The sequence below is a fragment of the Danio rerio genome, chromosome 15 (genome assembly GCF_052040795.2).
Source record: "Danio rerio strain M-AB ecotype USA chromosome 15, GRCz13ab, whole genome shotgun sequence".
NCBI classification, from domain to species: domain Eukaryota; kingdom Metazoa; phylum Chordata; class Actinopteri; order Cypriniformes; family Danionidae; genus Danio; species Danio rerio.
Genome location: NC_141035.1, coordinates 5713538 through 5738091, shown reverse-complemented (window position 1 = coordinate 5738091; position 24554 = coordinate 5713538). Strand labels below are relative to the sequence as shown.

Genomic DNA, 24554 nt, shown 5'->3' with positions numbered 1-24554 from the left:
CCACAATTTAAAATTTATTCTCAACCAGCCAAAGTGGCTAGTGGGAGCGGCTGTCTAACCCGCCAAAGCTAAAATCTAACCGCATTTGGCGGGTGTTAATGTGAAGGCCTGGTTGTAAATATTAATGAGCTCTGTTCTGATGCTGCAGCAGCTCATGTCAGTGCTTGACGCTCACACACACACATGCACGCATGCACGCACTCACACACAAACACATGCAAAATAATAATATTTAAGTTATCATTATTATTTTTTGAAGAAATTGGGTAGATGTCTTGTTAAATGACAATCGTTTTTGTGGTGGATAAATTAATGTAGATATCTTTGCCATGATGACAGTATATAATATTTGACTAGATATTTTTCAAGACACTAGTATTCAGCTTAAAGTGACATTTAAAAGCTTAATTAGGTTAATTAGGTAAGTCATTGTCAATTTCAATTCATTCTCAAGTCAGTTTTCTTGCTCTGTTATATTTGATAAAGAAACAAAAACCTCAGGAGGCAGAATCCTTTTGACTTCAACTGTATATATAGTATATATCACATTCCCTATCGTGATGGCAGAAGGTGTGTTGATAGTTAAAGGGTCACGAAACACCAAAACACATTTTTTGAGCTGTTGACAGTCGTATATGTGTCCCACACTGCTAAAAACACTATTAGGACACATATATTTCACTAAAAAGTGTAAATTGGTTGTTTTTGTGTTATTTCAAGCAAATTCGTACTTCCTGTTTGAAACTAATTTTTGAAGCTGCGTCACGGCCATGACATAATAGCGTGTATTCCAGCGTGCAGACTGGACGTATGTGCCAGAGTTATTACGTCTTACAGTCTGATGCATTAATGCATGAGTAAGGCTTGGGTCAAACCAATGAGCGCGCTCTATTGTGCAACTTCATTAATTCATTACTGTCACAGTGTTTAGACGACAGACACGCCACGTTGTGTTGGCAAAACAAGCGTGAAGTGTTGCTTTTATAGTTTGCTGCCGTTAAGTTTTGTTTTCATTTTCTCTCTGTGAGAGCTCAGCTGGAGTCACGTGTGGATTAATAGTGTACGCGACGCTCGACAACAATAACTTACGTGTCTAAGGAGGAACATTGTTACCTGAGAGCTGTTCTCATCTGCAAACGCTGAGATCCTGATTTGCTTTAGTCTCCTCTTAATAAAAACGCGGCTCTAGTTGCTGTTGATTGTCCTGTCTCTACAGATTTGGTAAGTGAGCGACCAGTGCTCTTTGTTTACTCAGTTTGTTCGTATCGAACTAAGTTAACTATTGCACCGAGTGTAAACATGTTAGCACAACAACCAAACTTTTACCTCATGTAGGATTTTCGCCACATTTAGTGACCGGAATAACACACGCGGCTTTCTGACGCTACCTGCCGTGTGCATCTAAGTTTCCGGGAAATGCTGAGTTTTTTTTTCTCTCATTCGCCGTGCGGTATCAAACATTGCATGAAAAATACACGCTTAGAGCAGTTTCTCGAATCAAATATTTTGTTTGTCGCGAGGGGCATGAATGAATTCCCTGAATGAAAGAGCCAAACTGCAGTTAAAGTCCACCATTTAATAATTTGGCAAATAATTCGACTACAGATGTCCATGTAAACACAGTCACTTTGTCCCCTGTGTGTGAGTGTGTTTTGACTCGGAAAGTCAGCGTGCCCAAATAGACACTCCCACACCATGCCTCTTTTCTTCCTCCGACACTCCCCCCTAAACAAAGCTGGACACGCCCACTTTTCTGACTTTTTCCAAAGTAGAGGTGTGAAAACACCCTGCTGAAACAAGGGGGTTTCATGGCTCTTTAAAGGTCAATATTATTCGAATATTTTTTTTTGATTGCCTAAAGAACAAACCACTGCATAAGTGTGCAATAAACACTTACATTCAGCAGTTTTCATGCATCAGTTGCCTCATTACAAACATATTAAGCCAGTTTGACATGATCATATAGTATGGTACATTCCCTGTGGTGGTGGCTGGAGGTCTGTGGATGATTCAGTCGTGGAACAAAGCGTCAGTGTGTGACTGTGAAACACTGCAGCGCTTGTCATGTGCAGCCACTCGCTTCACACGTCCATTTTCATCTGAATAGCTGACAGCAGCAAGCAGCCCTACTTGTGGTATTCCGAGGCCTGCCACTTCCTTAAATGGAAATGTGTCACAATTACTGATTTGCATTTCCCGTTGATCTCTTGGTAGTTGGTGTATCAGAATTTACTAGTGTGTTCAATGTTCACTTTATTTATAAAGCACATGTTATTACAAGTTGACCACATTGCTGTACGCACACAAGTTTAAAAATATAACTCAAATTGAAATTACAATCCCTGTTCTTACCTACCAGAGATGTATAAAGCAAGTATATAATAGTTTAGAATTTTTCAATAGTTTTAGTTTTTATTTCGTTTTGATTTTTTGTTTTTAAATTCAGTCAGTTTTAATTAGTTTTTAGAGGCAGATTTACTAGTTTTAGTTTCTATATTTTGAATTTATTTAGTTTTAGTTTAGTTTTTATTAGTTTTAGTATTAGGTGTAGTTTTTTTTCCCTAAATAAGGATATATGTTAGGTGCAAGATTCAATAAAATGATCAAAAATAAATGTTGTATATTAAAAACTCTTCTGAAACCTGTATTCAGAGGACACATAAACAACCACTCATCAACCACTACCATCTTCCCAACCTCAAATTCAAATACAGCAGCCCACAAGATAGCAGCCTTAAGTACAATATGTGTGCAAGGCTGCTTCTGAGGTTAGATACACAGTGGTGGGAAGTTCAGATATTTAATGCGGATGTTACATACCAAAATAATGTAGTCAGGAATAGTAATTTCAGTCAGTTAATACATTACCATGATCTAAATGTCTGACAGTAAAGTTTTGCAACCCAAATGAATCATGATTTACGTATTTAAATTCCATTGCGATTTTCTGTTATGAAATAAACTTACGTTTTTCACCAGATCCTCTCAATTAAGCCTTCGGTTTACCCGTGCTGCAGTTGTTTAAGTGTTTAAGTTTAGTTCACTTACAGCAGGCTGTCATGTGCTGTTTGTGTTTGGTTCACTGAATCATGCATGTGCAGTATTATCAGTTAACCGCTTCTCAAATTTGATTGCAGTGTAACGATACTGTTCTAATAACTGAATAACAGTATAAATTGGATTATTTCAAGTCAGAGGTGGTATTAGGCTTGTTAAAAAGTAAGTAGTTTGTGGATAAATGCTTAATAGGGACATGAATCGTTTCAACTGATTCAGTTCGATTTGGGGAATTAGTTCAACTGGTTCACTTAGAAGATCTGGTTAAAAATATTTGTTCGCGATAGCGATACAGAAAATAAAACATTATTGGGCACAAATGTGTTAAAGTAATACTTTCAGTGTCTGTAATGCTGTCACTGTGCTGCTGTCATGTACACTCGTTGTTTTTGTCGCGGGAGCAACAGCAAGGACTGACTGGAGGAGAACCGGCTGGATCTGGCCAATGGCAGCAGGACTACAGACTCTCAAACACCTGCAGTGCGAATTAGATTTACTTGTAAAAGGAGTACAGTAAGATTATGTATTAAATACATGTACAAAGACGAAAACTAAGGAGGTTTTTGATACAATTTTTGTAAGTTTCAGTTAGTTTTGTATGTACACAATATAGACTTTTTTAATGGCTGCTGCATGGAGGGCGCCATAGCGACCAGCGTCTTCCGGTAGAATGCTAAAAACTCCCGTTTACAGCGTGTATAACTGGTAATTTGCGCTCCGAAAATGGGTTTCAATGACGTTTTTAATAGATAACAGTGTTTTTGTGACACACAACTTAGAAAAATGTCTGTTAAAGCCGTTTTAATCTGTCACATGTTGTTCAAGCAGGTCAGAAATACGAAAAAAACGTTCTCCTAGTTCACGTGTCTGCCGTCAGAAATACAGTGTTAGCTCAGCGGCTCTTAAACACACACAGAGAGAGAGAGAGAGAGAGCAAACCAGATTACTGGCATGAAACTTAACAGGTATGAAAGTCGTGCAATTTACAAAAATGACCAATAAAAGTCTGTTATTGATACTCTGCTGGCTGATTTGCTGTTCATTCTAATCGCGAGCTGTTTGTGTTTTATTTCGTGTGTTGTATTCACCACGGTTTGTGTTTTTCTGTCATTTCGAAATGAAACTAGACTATATTTTCACTTTGTCACAGTTATTAAATCAGTGTGTCAGTGGCACAGTACAGCCTACGTGTGTGTGTCAAACATTTTGCTGAATTACATTTGTTTGGGCTGGTTATATATTTGAAATAAAGAGAAAATGTTGACTTTAGCGATGACGAGGCTTCATTTAAACTGCAGAAGATGCCGTCTGACAACGAGGGGAAAATGCCTCACGGCAGCTGTTTTCCATCCTATTAGATCGCATTTCATTAAATGATCAGTCCAGGAGATGGTGCTGATGGACAACAGTATTAGTTCAAAGAGGATAAAAGCAGATAAAATAGATTAAAACCATCGTTTCAAAGCTGTCCAAATGTGACTGTTTACACGCATCAGCTGCCGACCGGAAGTTCTTCGCATTCTCCTTGCGCATACACGCAAAGCATAATGGGTAATTTTGCGTTCCAAGAAAAAGGTCTATAGTTTCAGTTAGATCTAGTTTTTTTTAAAAACTCTCGTTTTGTTTTTATTTCAGTTGTTACGATTTAAATAAGTTGTCTTAGAAGAATAAACAGAACACTTATAATATTAAATTATTACTGAGTAGATGGATGGAAAATACACCAGGACACAAACTTTACAATCAATTCGTTTATTCCTCTTACAAGGAGAAGAAAGATGACGTCAGCAAAAGAGAGGCTTACATGTGTGTGCTTTGTACAATGTGTACATATAATAATAAAAAAAGAAATACAATCAAAAAGTTTTAGGGGAAAAGGAACTAGAGTGGCGCCAAAACAAAGAACTAAACAAAACCAAAATCCACCTAAACTAGAACACAAGATCCCCCTCTAAACTTACTAATAAAATTTAAAATGTGAAAAAGAAACCGAAATCTTCAGCGTTTGCGACACCACACAAAAACTCCCTAAAATAATAAGCAAATATACAAACTGTGGGGCTCACCCACTTACCTAGTGTTTCTGAACATTGAAGTTACCTACAGGCATAAACTATTCCCTTTTCCCCAAAAAGGAATGATGAACTCTTTATCCATGACTTAATTTACATCGATGTACAGTTATTCAGAAACACAGAACAAAGCATACAGTATGAACAGAAGCGAGCGAACCCAAACCAACACACACATAGCACTCTGAAAAACAAGGTCCAATTGGTCCACGAGGAAATGCCCTAATGAGGAGTGACAGGCTCGGGATCCAATCAGCAGGTACCTAGTAGAGAAAAAATAGCGTAACAAAAGGTGATGAGGCGAGACAAAGAGCGAACGACAAGGAGATGCGAAGGGAGCGAAAGGAGACAAGCAAAACAGAGAGGGAGAAGGCACAAAAATACAAACTCCCACGGACCGTAACATCAGTTAACGACAATTATTTTGCATTTTAGTTTGAGTTTTTTCGTTCGTTTTCGTTAACTATAATAACCTTGGTATAAAGTAATAGAGACCCAGACTTAAGTAAAAGTACAAATGCTTTATCAAAAAAGTGACTTGAGTAGAAGTTGAAGTGCTCTTTAAGCACCATACTTAAGTACTAAAGTATTCAACATTTTTGTACTTAAGTATTGCTATTAGTTTATTTTAAAATTTACTACTCAAATACTGAAAGTAAAAGTACAAGTATTGTGCAATGTAGTTATTAAAAAAAGCAGTCAAAAGACATCATATTGTTTTGTTTATTATAAAAATCTTTTCTGGGGCATGTGATCAAGCAGAATGAAAAGAAACATGGTTTACGATTTATTATATAAATATAAATATATGATGGTCAAAAACACCATTCACAGCCAGCTAGGTAATGTTAAGTAAACATTGCAGCATACTATAAACCCAGGGTAGCTAACGTTACTTAACTTATCTAGCGCTCACGGATAGCTCAAACTGCTTTGTTTTGTGTATTATATTTGTAACTTACCTTGATATGTTTCTTCAAATTCGACAGTGTATTTTTAAAGGTCTTTATTTCACAATCTTTCGCCAGGCAGAGTATGCACTTCATTCTATATGAATTGTCTTTCACTCTGACAAATCGAACATGGACTCTAAATAGGGCCACGGTGGTCTTCTTCTTCATCACCACGAACAGTTGAAAATTGAAGGAGCTGAAGGTGGAATTTCTGGGTTTTCCATGTCGAAAACAAACTAAAGTGTTCTCAATGCAGGCAGGCAGCACTGTTTTCTTTGACCGTCTGAATTGTGACGAGAGAGCTTATTCAAACCTGTAGAGAGCCATCCGGCAGTCTTAATGTGTGTTTGGAATGATCCCTTACATTTTTATAATTGTAATGAGTGCAGCGCATGAAAAACCTCAGAGTAAAAGTATTTAACTCGTCGAAAATATGTTCTGAAGTAAAAGTGGAAGTAGAAGAAAAAAAGTTCCATTTTCACAAAGTAAAGCAACTTCATATTGACCAGCACAATCCATTTCAGGCTTCTTCAACAATAAAACACAAACCAATATTATTTCTAGTAAATTGCTCATGTATTTTGTTTTTCGGTATTTCTGATGCACTGTTATTACAATGTTTATCACCTGCATCTTTCATTTCCTGCAGTGTAAAATCATATGCTGCTTTTTAAAGTAGTTTTTACGCCACAGCAAAGCTTCTTCCTCTTTTGTTGTCTCACTTTAGTGCTCTGCATGAAAACATCTTATTAATCTCTCATTATTAATAATACTTGTGCTGTGGTAAAAATAGAAGGAAGTGAAGTTCCTCAAAGTCAGACACATGGTTGTGTGCACACACAGATATACACAGTCGAGCCTCGTGTACAATTGCATTATGATATTTTATATTATATTCTATCTCAAAGTGTCATCTGAATACCATGTTTGAAAAAAGTTTCTTTTGACAGCAGGGACAGTTGAAGTCAGAATTATTCGCCCCCCTTTAAATTTTTTTTTTAATATTTCCTAAATGTTTTACGGAGCAAGGAAATTTTCATAGTATGTCTGATAATATTTTTTCTTCTGTAGAAAGTCTTGTTTTATTTCGGCTAGAATAAAAGTAGTTTTTATTTTTTTAAATGCCATTTTAGGGACAAAATTATCAGCCCCTTTACGCAATTTTTTTTACCGAACAAACCACCGTTATACAATAACTTGCCTAAATAAACCTGCCTAGTTAACCTAGTTAAGCCTGTAAATGTCACTTTAAGCTGTATAGAAGTGTCTTGAAAAATTCCTAGTAAAATATTATTTGCTGTCATCATGACTAAGATAAAATAAATCAGTTATTAGAGATGAGTTATTAAAACTATTATGTTTAGAAATGTGTTGAATAAATCTGCTCTCTGTTAAACAGAAATTGGGGAAAAAATTAAACTGGGGGACGAATAATTCAGGGGGGCTAATAAATTATGACTTTAACTGTATGTAATGATCGGTTTCACTTGAATATTTTGAACTATTACTAGAATTTAAATTAACTGTTTGAATTTAAGCTGTTTAAGTTGTTATGTACTCCTGTAATGGCAAAGCTGAATTTTCAGAATTATTATTTTAGTTAGTTTATTATTTTTAAAATGACTCTAGACTTTTGATTGTATTTGTATTTTATTTCAAAATGTTACATGCATTCAACATTTATGATGATATGATAATTATCACTATAATTTTACATGATTTTTAACGATTTCAGTACACAATACAGCTTTACTTTTTATAAGAATAAATTAAACCCAATTAAATTATTTTTATTTTTATAAATTAAATTATAAAAGTAAAACATAAAAAAAAAAATAAATTTAATTAAATTTGAATTTTTTTATTTTAAAACGTTCTACAGTTTTAGTTCTCACAGTATTTTAATTATTTATTTGTGAGATTTACTTTAATTTTTTTTATAGAAGTGTGCTATTTCTATTATTTATTTTTTCAAAAACATTTAGGATTTCTACTGTAGGTATTCCAGTCTTTTGACCTAGAAAGATTGCCAGGAAGTCCCATACGTGTTTTTGGTGGTCCTAAAAATGCATGAAACAAATAAATATATAGGGCGATGCAGTGGCCCATGGGTAGTGCTGTCACCTCACAGCAAGAAGGTTGCTGGTTCGAGCCTCGGCTGGATCAGTTGGTGTTTCTGCGTAGAGTTTGCATGTTCTCCCTGCGTTCGCGCAGGTTTCCTCCAGTTTCCCCCACAATCCAAAGACATGCGGTACAGGTGAATTGAGTAGGCTAAATTGTCCGTAGTATATGGGTATGAATGAGTGTATGGATCTTTCCCAGAGATGGGTTGCAGCTGGAAGGGCATCCGCTGCATAAAACATATGATGGATAAGTGATGGATAAGTTGGTAGTTCATTCCGCTGTGGCGACCCCAGATTAATTAGAATAAAGGGACTAAGCCGAAAAGAAAATGAATGAAATAAATATATAAATACCGTGCAAATCACTTTGGGCAATAGTGTCACTGAAATACAGGAATGTAAATTTGAAGAATTGAATAAACAAATGTGTGTGTGTTGTGTTTCAGGATGCTCATGATCTGGGAATCAATGCTGTGAGGTTCAGCACCAGTACAAACCTGTTGGCCACAGGAGGAACTGACAGAGTCATTAAACTGTGGGACATCGAAGCAGGTACACATGTGAAAACATCATTTACTGAGGGACATTGAAGCAGATACACATGTGGACATATCATTTACTGAGGGACATTGAAGCAGGTACACATGTGGACATATCATTTACTGAGAGACATTAAAGCAGGTACACATGTGGACATATCATTTACTGAGAGACATTAAAGCAGGTACACATGTGGACATATCATTTACTGAGGGACATTGAAGCAGGTACACATGTGGACATATTACTGAGGGACATTGAAGCAGGTACACATGTGGACATGACATTTACTGAGGGACATTGAAGCAGGTACACATGTGGACATGACATTTACTGAGGGACATTGAGGCAGGTACACATGTGGACATATCATTTACTGAGGGACATTGAAGCAGGTACACATGTGGACATATCATTTACTGAGGGACATTGAAGCAGGTACACATGTGGACATATCATTACTGAGGGACATTGAAGCAGGTACACATGTGGACATATCATTTACTGAGGGACATTAAAGCAGGTACACATGTGGACATATCATTACTGAGGGACACTGAAGCAGGTACACATGTGGACATATCATTTACTGAGGGACATTAAAGCAGGTACACATGTGGACATATCATTACTGAGGGACATTGAAGCAGGTACACATGTGGACATATCATTTACTGAGGGACATTAAAGCAGGTACACATGTGGACATATCATTACTGAGGGACATTGAAGCAGGTACACATGTGGACATATCATTTACTGAGGGACATTGAAGCAGGTACACATGTGGACATGACATTTACTGAGGGACATTGAAGCAGGTACACATGTGGACATATCATTACTGAGGGACATTGAAGCAGGTACACATGTGGACATATCATTTACTGAGGGACATTGAAGCAGGTACACATGTGGACATATCATTACTGAGGGACATTGAAGCAGGTACACATGTGGACATATCATTACTGAGGGACATTGAAGCAGGTACACATGTGGAAATATCATTTACTGAGGGACATTGAAGCAGGTACACATGTGGACATATCATTTACTGAGGGACATTGAAGCAGGTACACATGTGGACATGACATTTACTGAGGGACATTGAGGCAGGTACACATGTGGACATATCATTACTGAGGGACATTGAAGCAGGTACACATGTGGACATATCATTACTGAGGGACATTGAAGCAGGTACACATGTGGAAATATCATTTACTGAGGGACATTGAAGCAGGTACACATGTGGACATATCATTACTGAGGGACATTGAAGCAGGTACACATGTGGACATATCATTTACTGAGGGACATTAAAGCAGGTACACATGTGGACATATCATTACTGAGGGACACTGAAGCAGGTACACATGTGGACATATCATTTACTGAGGGACATTGAGGCAGGTACACATGTGGACATATCATTTACTGAGGGACATTGAAGCAGGTACACATGTGGACATGACATTTACTGAGGGACATTGAGGCAGGTACACATGTGGACATATCATTTACTGAGGGACATTGAAGCAGGTACACATGTGGACATGACATTTACTGAGGGACATTGAAGCAGGTACACATGTGGACATATCATTTACTGAGGGACATTGAAGCAGGTACACATGTGGACATGACATTTACTGAGGGACATTGAGGCAGGTACACATGTGGACATATCATTTACTGAGGGACATTGAAGCAGGTACACATGTGGACATGACATTTACTGAGGGACATTGAAGCAGGTACACATGTGGACATATCATTTACTGAGGGACATTGAAGCAGGTACACATGTGAAATCAGAATCACTGAATCAAAATGTGTCAGTCAAAATGGACAGGGTCAAAGCAAAGCAATGAATGAAGTTACAGTTCAATGTTCAAATTTAACAAGCACAGTTGGCTAACAATGTTTTAGGGAAGCCCCAGATCTCTCCAGTTTGTGAATCATTCACACTAGTTTCATTGAACAAAAGAAGTTAATAATTTAAGAATGACTCAAAAGAATCATCTGTTTGGTCTCCTCTGCTAGTTTTAATGTTCCTACACAGACTTTAAACATGGCATATAGATCCTTAATTCAGAGTATTCTTCAGTCATTCATTTCCCTTTGGCTCAGTCTCTAATTTAATAGGGGTCACCACAGCAGAATGAATCCAGCAACTGTTTAATGCTGCGGACGCCCTTCCAGCCGCAACCCGGTACTGGAAAACACCATACGCAAATATTTGCACACAAACTCATACACTAAGTCCAATTTAGTTCATCCTATTTACATGTCTTTGGACTGTGGGGGAAACTGGAGCACCCGGAGGAAACCCACGCCAACATGGGGAGAACATGCAAACTCCACACAGAAATGACAATTGACCTAGCGGGGACTCGAACCAGAGACCTTCTTGCCTTCTTGTATTATTCTTAATACAGGGGTGTCCAAACTTGGTCCTGGAGGGCCGGTGTCCTGCATAGTTTAGCTTCAACTTCCCTCCAACACACTTGCCTGGAAGTTTTAGTATACCTAGAAGGAGTTTAATTGGGGATGGAAATAAAATATGCTGGACACTGGAATTTGGGCACCCCTGTCTTAATACAGCAGAAGAAGAAATGATCGCAAGTTATCAATCAGGGCGTACTCATACGTATGTACAGTTGCCTCGAACCGGGCCAAAACACGCTTGTGCCCCCTCCCGTCTCCCCCGACAGCCCGCATTCACATTACAATCGGGCCTGGGCACGCTTACGTCATCGATGCTGCGCTGTTCACTAAACGCTCTCGCTCAACACAGTGGACATTTCTCTTGTTATTTCGCTTTAGACCTTAGGGATGCGGTGACAGATCAGCCACTTTTGACACTCATAAACAACCATAAAGCCCTCGTGCTGCAGGAATTAGGAGGTTTGCTGAAGGTGCACAGCTGTCGTGCAGTGAGGGATGTGCGTATTTAATAAACTACGACAGTTTGCGTTCACTCAACAGTAAGAATGATTAATAAATCTATATGAAACAGTCCCTTAAAAGTCATGTCTCGCTTTCAGTTTCGGGCTTTGGCGCATTTTGCACTTACACACAAGCATACCGCACCAAATCCCAAGTGAACCGCGCTCAGGCACACCTCTTCCAACCGGGCCAGGGCCGGCCAAGTGAACCATGCCTAAGCCCAATTCATGCTTAAGCCTGATTCAGAGTTTCCGGGAAACGGGCCTGGGCACGGTACGGATGGCATAGTGTGAGTAGGCCCTAAGATAACTGGTTACAGACAACATTCACTGCTGATTTTATAAGCCAATTTTTTAAAGATCATACACATCCCTTCCATTCAGCTTTTGAAATATTACCTTCAGGACTTTCTAGATCCTGAAGAAATGCTTAGAAAATGTAATAAGCACAGGCTGCCAAAGCACAGGCTGCCAAAATCACTCTGGACCCCTCGCACCCAGCACACTGCCTCTTTGAACTGTTACCTTCTGTTTGACGCTACAGAGCCCTGCGCACCAGAACAGCCCGACACAGAAACAGTTTCTTCCCTCAGGCAATCCATCTCATGAACACTTGATAATAATAATTGTGGAACAAACATCACTACTTGCCATACACTTTTATACACATATACACTTATTTAACAACACACTTCACATGCCAATTTGCACATAACAGCTGCACATATAACATTGTATATAGTAATATAGCTCTACATACACTTGTCTATTTGTATATTTGCATTCATTTCTTACTGCCTTTTTATATATTTATTATCTGTTTATTGTCCTGTCTCTGTAATTCTGTTGCACTGTAGAAGCTGTGTCACGAAAACAAATTCCTCGTATGTGCGAACATACCTGGCAATAAAGCTCTTTCTGATTCTGAAAAAGTCTTTTGTCCCAAATTGCTGTTGTCGTTCTGAATTGGATCATTGTTTGTTGAGAATGATCTGTAGTATGCATGGGGCTAAGGTAGTTTTTACATTTACGCGGTTGTCTTGTAGTGTGTTGCTATGTGTGTTTTTTCTAATTTATGTCATTAGTCTTAAAGACACATTTTCTTTCTGTGACAAGTTTAACCAAACAAACAAACAAGTATGAAAAGCATTTTTTGCAGTGTGGAATAAGGAAACATTTTTACGCTTTAGAATTACAGATACAGTTGAATCCAAAAATTTACATACACACTAAAAAAAGGATTTTTAAAAGAATGTCTGATGGTAAATCATACTTAATGTTTACTATTTTAGGTCCGTTAGGATTACCTAAATGATTTACATTTGCTAAATGCCAGAATAATGAGAGAATTCTTTTTTGAGAATTTGTTATTAATTTCTAGAGACAAACGTTTACATCCATTTCCTTGTTTTTTTTAGCTTTACTTTTAAGCTTTATAACTTTGGTCAAGAGGGCGAAGCAGTGGCGCAGTAGGTAGTGCTGTCGCCTCACAGCAAGAAGGTCGCTGGTTCGACCCTCGGCTCAGTTGGCGTTTCTGTGTGGAGTTTGCATGTTCTCCCTGCGTTCGCTCCGGTTTCCCCCCCAAGTCCAAAGACATGTGGTACAGGTGAATTGATAGAGGTGTGAACCTATACTGGTCTCACGGTTTGGTTCGGTTACGATTATCATGCCTTCGGTTCAATTCGATATCTCGGTGCATTTATGATGCTTTCCATATACAGTGTTATATTTAAGGGGGGAGGCTATAACAAGCTGTCTGTATAAACACACAGACACACAGTACCACACTGTCTCTCATTCAAACACATACACAAACATAGACAGCACCAAAGAAACAAACAAACACACACACACACGCACTTAAGCCCTCGCAACAGGGAGAGCTCGCGCTGAGCGGAGCAGAAAAACGAAAAAAATAAAATAAGCACCGTCGACAACGACGGTCCCTTACTGAGAGCTCCTCTCAGCGCGAGCTCTCTCGGCTAAACACATAGGCTATTGCGAGGGCTTAAATGGAGCAGTGATCGTAATGTCGAGCGGAAAAAAAAAAGAAAGACAGCGGTGAAACATAACCAGCTTCGTCTTTTTGTAGGAAACTCACTTTAGATCTTTTTAGGGTAAGAGGTTTTTGAGTTAATGCCGTCTATGATTATTACTGTCGTAATAATACGTGATAAGTATTACACGTCGTTATGATTATTGCTGAACTGATACCTTATTGTCCGCGTCTGCATCGCAGTGCACCGAAGAAACAATTAATTTTGACACCCCTATGAATTGGGTAGGCTAAATTGTCCGTATTGTATGAGTGTGTGTGTGTGAATGTGTGTGTGGATGTTCCCAGAGATGGGTGGGCATCCGCTGTGTAAAAACTTGGCGGATAAGTTGGTGGTTCATTCCGCTGTGACGACCCCGGATTAATAAAGGGACTAAGTCGACAAGAAAATGAATGAATGAATGAATGAACTTTGGTCAAATGTTTTGGGTATCCTTCCACAAGCTTCTCACAATAGTTTGAAGGAATTTTGGCCTATTCCTCCTGACAGAATTGGTGTAACTGAGTCAGATTTGTAGGTTATCTTGCTCACACAAGCTTTTTCAACTCTACTCACAAATTTTCTATAGGATTGAGATCAGGGCTTTGTGATGGCCACTCTAAAACATTCACTCTGTTGTCCTTAAAGCACATTTCAACTCATTTGGCAGTATGCTTAGGGTCATAGTCTGTTTGGAAGACTCATTTGTGGCCAAGTTTAGGCTGAAGTCTTGAGATGTTGCTTCAGTATTTCTACATAATGTTCTTTCTTCATGATGCCATCTATACTGTGAAGTGGACCAGTCCCTCCTACAGCACATCAGCCCCACAACATGATGCTGCCGCCCCCCATACTTCACAGTTGGGATGGTGTTCCTAAGCTTGTAAGCTTTACCTTTTGTCCTCCAAATGTAACACTTGTCATTATGGACAAACAGTTCAATCTTAGTTGTATCAGACCACAGGACATGTCTCCAAAAATTACTCTTTTTCATAGTGTAATTTAGGTAATTGTAATATGGCTTTTTTCTTGATTCTGGCTTGCTGATTTTCCCATGTTGTCACACAAGCAAGCAGTGTGTTTGAGGTTTTCCTTAAATACTGTTTTACAGTTGTGCCTCCAATGAACTCAAATGTTGTCCAATCAGAAACTTCCAAAACCTTGACACCATCATCTGTGCTTTTTCAGAGGGAGAATAATCTTATTGTATGTAAACTTGACTTTCAAGAAAGTGTATATATATAGTGTATATAGTGTATGTAAACTTCTGGTTTCAACTGTATGTTAAATCTGAGAAAGCGGGGTTAAGTCTAACCCATTTCACACACTGGTTTGTCATACCTCCAATTCTGAAACAAAAACCCCAGAGCTTCTCTCATTTCAGGGTTATTAGAACATACTCCGAGTTTTCACTTAACCTCCTTTCTGAAGCATTCCCCTGGAGAATCCTGCCAATCTGTTTCCATTGAAATGAAAACAGCCGCGCACACACATCCTCTAATGCTGCTCTCATGTCCTCACAAAAGTGTGTGAACTCTGTAAAATGTTTCAGTTCAACCATATAAACATCAAACCTTTAACCTGCGAAATGAAAAAAACAACCTGTGGTGAAGTGGTTAAAAGTAGGCCGATTCTGTGGGAAAGCTGTAGACTTGGCAACACTGTCAATATTTGCCCTTAGAATAAGTACAGAGACATTTTAGATTTCTACCAAAAATGTAAGACCACTTGGGTAACCTTTGAAGACTCATTTCAGCATACTATGATTTGCAAGACACTGATTCTATTTTCGAATATATTCAGTAGTGATATATATGAAAAAAAATTACTACAGTTTTGCTTCTTACAATTTCTTTACATACCTGAAACTTGCCTATAGCATTTATTCATTGTTGCTTTTATAGTTGTGTAAATTGCTTCCTTGTCCTCATTTGTAAGTCACTTTGGATAAAAGCGCCTGCTAAATGACTAAATGTAAATGTAAATATGCTAGTTGGAACGCTGCAATGCAAAATAAACCACACATACATACGATATACATAGTAAACAACCACATCCTGTGAGACTAAATAAATAAGTCAGTGCTTGCGACCACCACTAGATGGCAGCACTCTTTTAGTAAACATCAAGAAACGTACTTGTACTTGAGATGCAACGTGTCATCTTGATGTCAGGCTTCTTTTCAAATAAATGTATCAACACACACACACACACACACACACACACACACACACACACACACACACACACACACACACACACACACACATATATACAGTAAAGTCAGAATTATTAGCCCCCCTGTTTATTTTGTTTCCCAATTTCTGTTTAAGGCTTGGCAAGTTATTGTATAATGATAGTTTGTTCTGTTGATTTTAAAAAAAAATGCTTAAAGGGGCTAATAATTTTGTCCTTAAAATGGTTTTTAAAAAATTAAAAGCTTCTTTTATTCTAGCAGAAAACAAATAAACAAATAAGACTTTCTCCTGAAGAAAAAATATTATCAGACATACTGTGAAAATTTCCTTGTCCTGTTTAACATAATTTTGAAAATATTTAAAAAAGAAAAAAAAATTAAAGGGGGAAAATAATTCTGACTTCAACTATATATATATATATATATATATATATATATATATATATATATATATATATATATATATATATATATATATATATATATATATACAGTGCTCAGCATAATTGAATTCACCCCATTAAAAAAAAAAAACATTTCTCAGTGAATATAGGTAATATATTTTGGTGCATTTAAACAAAACAAATTTATTAAACAGATATATTTATTAAAATAATATTTTTTCCACCAGAAAACAACATTGAAGAAAATTATAGAAATTGAAAGATAATACAATTAATTCAAGCAATATATATATATATATATATATATATATATATATATATATATATATATATATATATGAGCAATGTCAGACGAGTAGCAGTTCGATATGGCTGTATATCGGCATTGGTGGGAGGCATGCGTTGGCATGAGGCCGCAGGCCGAGTGCCTTATTGCCCCCACCAGTGCCGATATACAGCCATATCACACTGCTACGAGTGTGATATTGCGTTCATACAACAGTTTGACGACATAATTGTGTATATAAAAACAAAATCAAACATGGAGAGTCTCAAAAACCCTTTTGTATGAGGAACTTTCTTCCGGATTCAAATCATAAGCTGACAGTTAAACAGTTGAGCGTGCATCTTTTAAACTTAAGATCTATAGTGTCTGCTTTTTGCTGGCTGTATGTGGCCAGAGTAATACACAAAGGGTAAAGAGGCTGTAGGAGTTTTCTGATATTACAGAATATTGCACGCTATCAGCCAATCAGATTTGAGAACCAGACAGAACTGTTGTATATATATATATATATATATATATATATATATATATATATATATATATATATATATATATATATATATATATATATATATATATATATATAAATTAAAACCTGCAACATATTAAAGTTCTTTTGCTTCTCTTGATTTTTCCTCTTGTTTAAATTTGTAATTAATACTTTTCTGTAACATATAAATTTGGGTGTACTACTTTTTGGAGCGTTATCGTAAGTTATTTTGTTAGTTAAGCTCCAGATTTGGCTTTAGGACTGACTAATCTAATGTATGTGCACAAATATAATATTGTAAAGCTTCCTATTAAAAATATGAATTTAAAAGAGAGATATTTAAGGGGTGTACTTATATATGCTGAGCACTATATATATATATATAGTGCTCCGCATGTAAGGGCTTAATTAAAGGCTTAATTAGGCAAGTTAGGGTAATTAAGTCGTTGTATAACAGTGGTTTGTTCTGTAGACAATTGAAAAAAAAATGCTTAAGGGGCTAAAAAGATTGACCATAACATTTTAGGGGGGAAAAAAATTAAAACTGCTTTTATTCTAGCCAAAATAAAAGAAATAAGACTTTCTTGGGAAGAAAAAATATTATAGAAAACACTGAGAAAAATTCCTTGCTCTGTATATTATCGTTTGGAAAATAGATATATATATATATATAAAAAATCCACTGGAGGGTTAATAATAGCAAAGAGCATAGAATCCCCAAGAGGCGACACTCTAGTGCGATTTGGTAAACAACCACTAGAGGGCGCGGCGTCTATTTTGGAATGAAACTCCAATAGAAGAGCAGCATATTATAAGTCTGTAAAATAAACTGAACAGTGCTGATGATTGTGATTTTAAGTGTTGTATTGTATTGCCTTTTAGGTTGTTTCTCAGCTTCAATGCGCTTTTTAAATAAATAAATATAAAACAAAGCAACTGCTTGCCATCGCGACAGCAGTAAGATCCAATGGACAGCCGATCACTTTCCGGGGCTCCGGGAATCCGGGGCTGTTGCTGGGCGCTGCTGTTGCAATGGAACGTTCTATTGAGTGTCGCCTCTTGGTCATTCTAGGCTCTTTGATAATAGTGACTTTAACTGTATATAGTCTCACATTTTCTCATGTGTAGTTTAAATTGTGTATTAATCATAAAGCACAATGTAAATCACTTTAGAAACCAAAATAAACAACAACTCTTCATTTACTGCAGTGTTTTTCTTCACAGGAACTCTTCAGTACAGAGGGACTTTAGATGGAAGTAATGAGGGGATCACCAGCATTGAGTTTGACCCGACGGTATTTATATTAAAACATATTACACACAGAAAATTAGCAATGTAACAAGAAAACAGAGAAAAAAGCCTTCTTGTTGTCATTGAAACTGTCACTCCCTGCAGTTTGAACACAGCATCTTAATACACGAACCCTGCAGCTTAGCATAAGCTCTTAAAAGTTCTACGCATTGCTGATTGTAATGGAAGCATCTTGTTTTGTTTTCGCTTTTAGTGCATATTAGGTGTTTTATTGCATGCAATTTTGCTTAGGTTTTTGTGCCTGCGATCATTTCAGCGCTCACTGGGAACAGAAGTGAAACATAAAAGTTGGGTTTGTGCATCAGGCTAATTCAAATGCACTCATTAAGACTAATTGTTATGATTAGCTCATTTAAATTCATGCAGTCAGCGCCCGCGTCTGAGATTATAATGCTGAGCTGCTACAGAAAGTACATAAGAAACACAGTAAGAACAGATCTAAATGAACACTTGTCAGCAGCTTATCAGCACTTTGTTTTAACTGAATTACAAGGTTTGATTATAAGCTTTCATCAAGACTGTGATTTCTGATTATTTAAATGATCCTTTAGATCGGAGGTTTTCAAACTTTTTGATTCCTGAGACCTCGAAATTATGATGGTATGAATTTCTATTTGTTTATAATGTCTAATAATCTGATGTAAATATTGCTCCAAGTCATGCCTTAAAAATTCTACTGAGCAAACAGAAGGTGACATTAAAAATGAAAAATGCATCAAAACCTATAAATAAACACAATGGGCCCTATCATACACCCGGCGCAGTGTGGCGCAAGGAGCGGCGCAATAGTCTTTTGGTAGTTTCAGCTTGGCGCAAGAGTCGTTTTGAGGCGTTGTGCTGCGCTGTTTAAATAGCAAATACATTAGCGCTCATTTGTGCGCCCATAGGCGTTCTGGTCTAAAAAGGAAGGCGTTCTGAGGCAGACCGCTGGCGCGTTACTATTTTGAGAAACTAAAATAGATTTTTCATTTGACCAAAACTAACCCGGTCTAAACTCTGGCGCAAAGTTGCGCCTCGCTTACACACTGCTTAATACACACAAGAGAGCAATACAAATATCTTTACATATGAAAACATTTAAATATTAAGGATATATATAGGATATAATAAGAATAGATATAGTATATAAATATAAAGGATTAAAATATTACAAAACATATTATTTTCTAGCCTACATAAATATGAAAAATCACTGCTTTTATGTCTTCATCTCGGGAGGCTTTTTCAGTTCATTTCTAACAATTTGCTTTTGTATAATGTTATTATTATTAGCAGTATTATTAAATATATCCATATTTATATTTGTTTTATTAAAAACAAGCTTAGATTTGCCCACCTGTCAGGTTTTAAACCATAAGGGGCACAGCATGTGTTTTAGGATATAACTCAGGTTTTTGAGCACACTTGGTAATTATTGTTCATTTATTTGTTTGCTGGAAATTAGAACTGAATTTAGAAATAGTTTTGAAACGAATATTTGCGCTTAACAAATGAAATTAATTATTTATAGGCTAATTGATGTCTGTGCGTAAAGGTTTCCCTATCCAAGAGCGAAAGTGAAAGTAGTTCCATTATCTCTCAATCTTTCGCAGTAGATGCTCTGTTTAACTGTTTTCTGTTTAAAAAAACTGTGAACTGTTTGATAGTGAAATGCTCAGTTTTTCCACATACACTTACTTTGTGTCCTGTAAATAGCGAATGCGCTCTTGGCACGATGCAGCTGGGTCTTAAAGGTAATGGGAGATGAGTGTAGTACTCATTAAGACCAGATTAAGTAAAAAAAATAATAAATTCGCCAACCCAGACTCATTGGAGGTACGTGTCCAGGGCTATATCTGAATATAGTCTGGTTCGCTTAAAAAATTAAATGCGACCATAGGTACCTCCGGCTACATAATTCGCGGTCTCCGGAAACGTCGACGGGACTACGTTTTCATAATGAGCCTGTGTTGCAAAATGCAGCCAGACATATGGTTTCCCATATATATAGCCCTTAAAGGTGTCAAAATGAATCGTTTCTTCGGTGCACCGCGATGCAGGTGCGGACAATTCGGTATCGGTTCAGTAATAATCATAACCGGTTATTACTGACGTCATTTACCTCATATGCTCTGTCGCGAGGGAGGCGAGCGCGAGTATTTACAATGCTCGAACTACTTAACTCATAAACTGTGCACAATTTCACTGTGTGTGGCTGTTTCTCAATTCCAAGAACGCAGAGAACGGACTTTCGTTCTTGTGGAGAGCGGTCTTGCCAGGTGTCCTCGGAAAAACGAACTCGGGAGACGGCGAGGACAGAGAATGCGTCCTTTGAGAAATGGGATACTGCATTCTTCCTGATGGTCACGTGACATTCACGCGTTTTAAATGGAAATCATTTAAACATTACAGCTCTCATATACAACGATGTATTGTTTTCCCTTCTCTTCCGAATATATACTTTGCATAAAAACATTATAAATATACTCTTCACAATATAAATAAAACAAATTTTAATACGAATTTCAGCAAACAAACAACCCTTAATGTGTTTATTCCTTTATTAAGATATTCATGTTAATGTTTACTTTCACCGTTTCATTTAGGGAAACTCCTGACGTAAATAAGTTAAATCTCTGAACTTTAATAATAAATCTAAATTAAATGCTGCGCTTCCCACCTCCCGTCGCAATGACTTCTGGGACTTCCAGAGCGAGTTCGGTGCTCAAGTCTGCATCAGTGCGTCCTCGATATCAAGATCACATCCGGGAAGTTTCACGCGTCCTCCGTACTTGCGGTCTTGAGTATTGGAACTGAACTTAGGCAGTTGATGATGATGTTTCACGAGAACACGAGGACGCAAGACCGCTGAAGAACGCATATTGAGAAACAGCCTTACTTTGCTGGATCAGTCTTTCACTGACATATACAACAAAAGCCCCTATTTCACTGAGATCGAGAGAATGAAAGTACTTCATTTCTCTCTCTCTCTCTCTCTCTCTCTCTCTCTCACACACACACACTTACACACACACACACACACACACAGTGGCCCATTTGACCTGCTGGCGTGGCTTTTCTTCTCCTCTCGGCTGTTTTACAGCGTTACTTCTGGATAAAGAAACGAGCGCGTGTCTGCAGACTTTTCTCCGTGTCTATCATACATCATCTGTGAGATCGCCGCTGCCGCCTGCCGCTTATCAGTGTCACTCATCTGTGAAGAGCGCAGCGCGCAAGAGCCAATCACAACCGTTTTTGTTGAGGGTGTGACCAATCAAAGGGGTGTAAGAGAACTAGACAAGAATCAGAAAAAGAGCTGGATATTTATGTTAGTTTATTTTATTTGCTTAATGCTTGTTTTATTTAAAGTTACAGTTTATATATCTGATTGTTTGTATTAAATGACAAAATTGTATTACAAATAATATATAAATATAAATATATTCATACATTTTAATACAAGAACTGCTGCTGTGAAGAAAATATAGAACTGTGTATGAAAAGCACCGTCAATGCACCGTGATGCACCGAAATATCGAATTGAACCGAATCGATGGCATGATAATCGTAACCGAACCGAACCGTGAGACTAGTGTAGGTTCACAGCTCTAATAGCCCTGGGCACATATTCCCATTAATCATGTGCTGAATGTTGCATAAATATGAAAAAACTTCATAGCTACAATAAAAATTTCTTGAAATAAAGTTAACTCTTTTATTTTTATTTCAAATTGTCCACAAAAACTCAAACGATCAAATTAAAATGATCCACAAAGTGTCTTCCTGTGTGTGTCCGGACCCTTGTTTGAACCCTAGTTTGATCTGAAGAGCATCTTTACTTAGTCATTGTTAATTAGCGCTCAACCAATGAGCTCTTAGATCCACAAGAGCCCTCAGCCACTGATCTCCAGTAGTAATATAAGGAGACTGTTACTGCAAGGCTGTTGAGTTGATTGTGCTTTGCCTGCTGCTCTAATGCATTATGGGACTTGTCACTGTGCTTTTCCATCAGGGAACGCGGATTTTAGCTGCGTCATATGACAAGTCGGCTTTATTTTGGAGGCTAGAGGACAGCGTTCCCAAGGTAACAGCGCTTTACCTCTCACCCGCCCAAACCTGTCTCTGTGAATTACTCTAGAGCATCATCTGATCAGACGGAGCAGTATGAACCAAGTTACTGATGTGCATCGCTGCGCCTGCTTAGATTACATCGTGTTTCACAGGACAGTGTGGCATAAGGGAGGTTTTTTATTGTGGGATTTTTTTGTCACGTGATTTCTCATGCAAACAAATTAGATATGGGACTTTAATATGATGCTAATTAGTTAATGTATTTACAATCAAGAACTAATGATGAACATTTATACGGCTTTTATTAATTGTAGTTCAACTAATGCATTAACATGAGCTAACATTGTTCAGCTTTTATTTACATGAACTAATGTTAGCTAAGATGAATCAATACTGTAATAAATGTATTGTTCGCTGTTTGTTTATGTTAGTGAATGTATTAACCAATACGGCCTTATTGTAAAATGTTAGCCGTTTTAATATATGCTTTTACAGAAATACCACTTTAAATAGTCAGTTTTATTAGGTACAGAGTTCGGAGGGTGCTGCATAACTGGGATGACACATATGGCATATAAAACTTATAACACGGTCTGAAAATACAGTCACGACTGAGAAGGGAGGTCAATAAAAAGGCATCATAAAGAAGCGGAGGAGGAAAAACTGGGTCAACGATATTTCTTTTTTAAATGATGTAATTTTTTGTTGACAACTGTGACCTTCCAAAGCAAATAAATACAAATTTGTAATCATAAAACACAAAATAATGTCTAGAGTAATAGAAACAGCATGCTGCTTTTTTCTTGTTGTTGTTATTATTATTATTACTAAAATACACAAATCGTCAGCTTAGAACAGGGTTTTTCAAAGTCTAAGACAGTGGGCGTCCCTTTTGACACAACTTATCCATTGGAGCCCCCCTCCTCCCAAATACACACACACACATACACACACACACACACACACATATATATATATATATATATATATACATAGAGTATATATAAAGACACAGACAGATGTCAGACTGTTAACTCACTTTTATCATCATTTGCATGAAAGTGCAATTATTTACAGAGTATTAAGTATTGTAATATAACGTTTTTAAAACTAGCATGATGGTTCAATATGAATAGAACAGATCCAAGAACTGTCCATCCCAGTCAAAACAGTTTAGCGGGTCTCATGCTGTCATTAGCCAAAATATCTTGACAAACCACACATAAAGGTCGTGGTTCATCAGCTGGTCCTGTCCACGTAAATCCTAAACTCAAATACTGATCATCATACCGTCGTCTTTTGGGTTTAAGCCCTGAACTTGAAGGCTTTGAATCGGGGGGTCTCAGAAACTGATCTATTGTGTTAGCAGGCATATACCAGTATTGGCGGGCTTGCCGGTTGTTGCTAGAACGGATACGTTTTCCACCATAAGTTAACGAGAAATATGTCTATTATTTATTAAATTTCTCAGTTGTTGTATTTTATTAACATCTACCCCCACCCCAACCCTAAACCCAACCGTCACAGTAATGTAAAAACAGTTGTTGTACCGAGTATTAGTTATGTTATCTATTAAATTACCCAATAAAATTTTTTTTTTAACGCCTACCCCCAACCCAACCCTAAACCCAACCATCACAGTACTGTAAAAATATGAATTATTGTTATACAGTGTCATTAAAAAATGCTGCTTTATTAATGTGTATATCGCACTTGCGTCCGGCTGCATATCCGATCTAGACTTTACCGGGCTTGCCAAACAGAAGCGAATTCACAGCTATGGCCTTCTGGGTAAAAAAGGTTTTCTTATTTTTGACGTATTTTTTTTTTTTTTTAGCTTTGTTTAATAAAAACGTTTAAAAATAATAAAAAATACATATAATAATTAAACTTAATAATTATATTTTTATTATATAATATTTTTTTCCCGCGCCTCCCCAGACATGCTCTGGTGCCCCCCAGGGGAGGCGCGCCTCACACTTTGAAAACCCCTGGCTTAAAATTATAAGGTTCTATCTGACATTTTTGTCAAAATTAAGTTATTGACATATTCTTATTAAATGACAACTTGTTTGCATTA

General features: G+C 37.2%; 3 protein-coding genes across 7 annotated transcripts in view; all 3 read left to right on the top strand.

Annotated features, from left to right (window-relative positions):
• brwd1 (bromodomain and WD repeat domain containing 1) overlaps positions 1-24554 on the top strand; it is a 1114631-nt gene that overhangs the window by 341579 nt on the left and 748498 nt on the right. The window lies entirely within an intron of this gene.
• The window catches only part of phkg1a (phosphorylase kinase, gamma 1a (muscle)), an 831529-nt gene that overhangs the window by 191108 nt on the left and 615867 nt on the right, over positions 1-24554 (top strand). The window lies entirely within an intron of this gene.
• atg16l2 (autophagy related 16 like 2) overlaps positions 1-24554 on the top strand; it is a 94363-nt gene that overhangs the window by 23777 nt on the left and 46032 nt on the right. Inside the window, exons 10-12 of one of the 5 annotated variants that reach the window (XR_015944974.1) lie at positions 8652-8843; positions 10162-10376; positions 10420-10476. Coding sequence is in view for 1 of the 5 variants with exons in the window: in NM_001441460.1 (NP_001428389.1) it covers positions 8652-8757; positions 18337-18407; positions 22416-22487 (249 nt within the window). In the remaining 4 variants the exon portion in view is untranslated. Of the gene's footprint in view, positions 1-8651; positions 10012-10161; positions 10377-10419; positions 12632-18336; positions 18408-22415; positions 22488-24554 lie in introns of those variants that run through there. The other 4 variants (XR_015944975.1, NM_001441460.1, XR_015508202.1 and 1 more) reach the window with 4 other exon arrangements.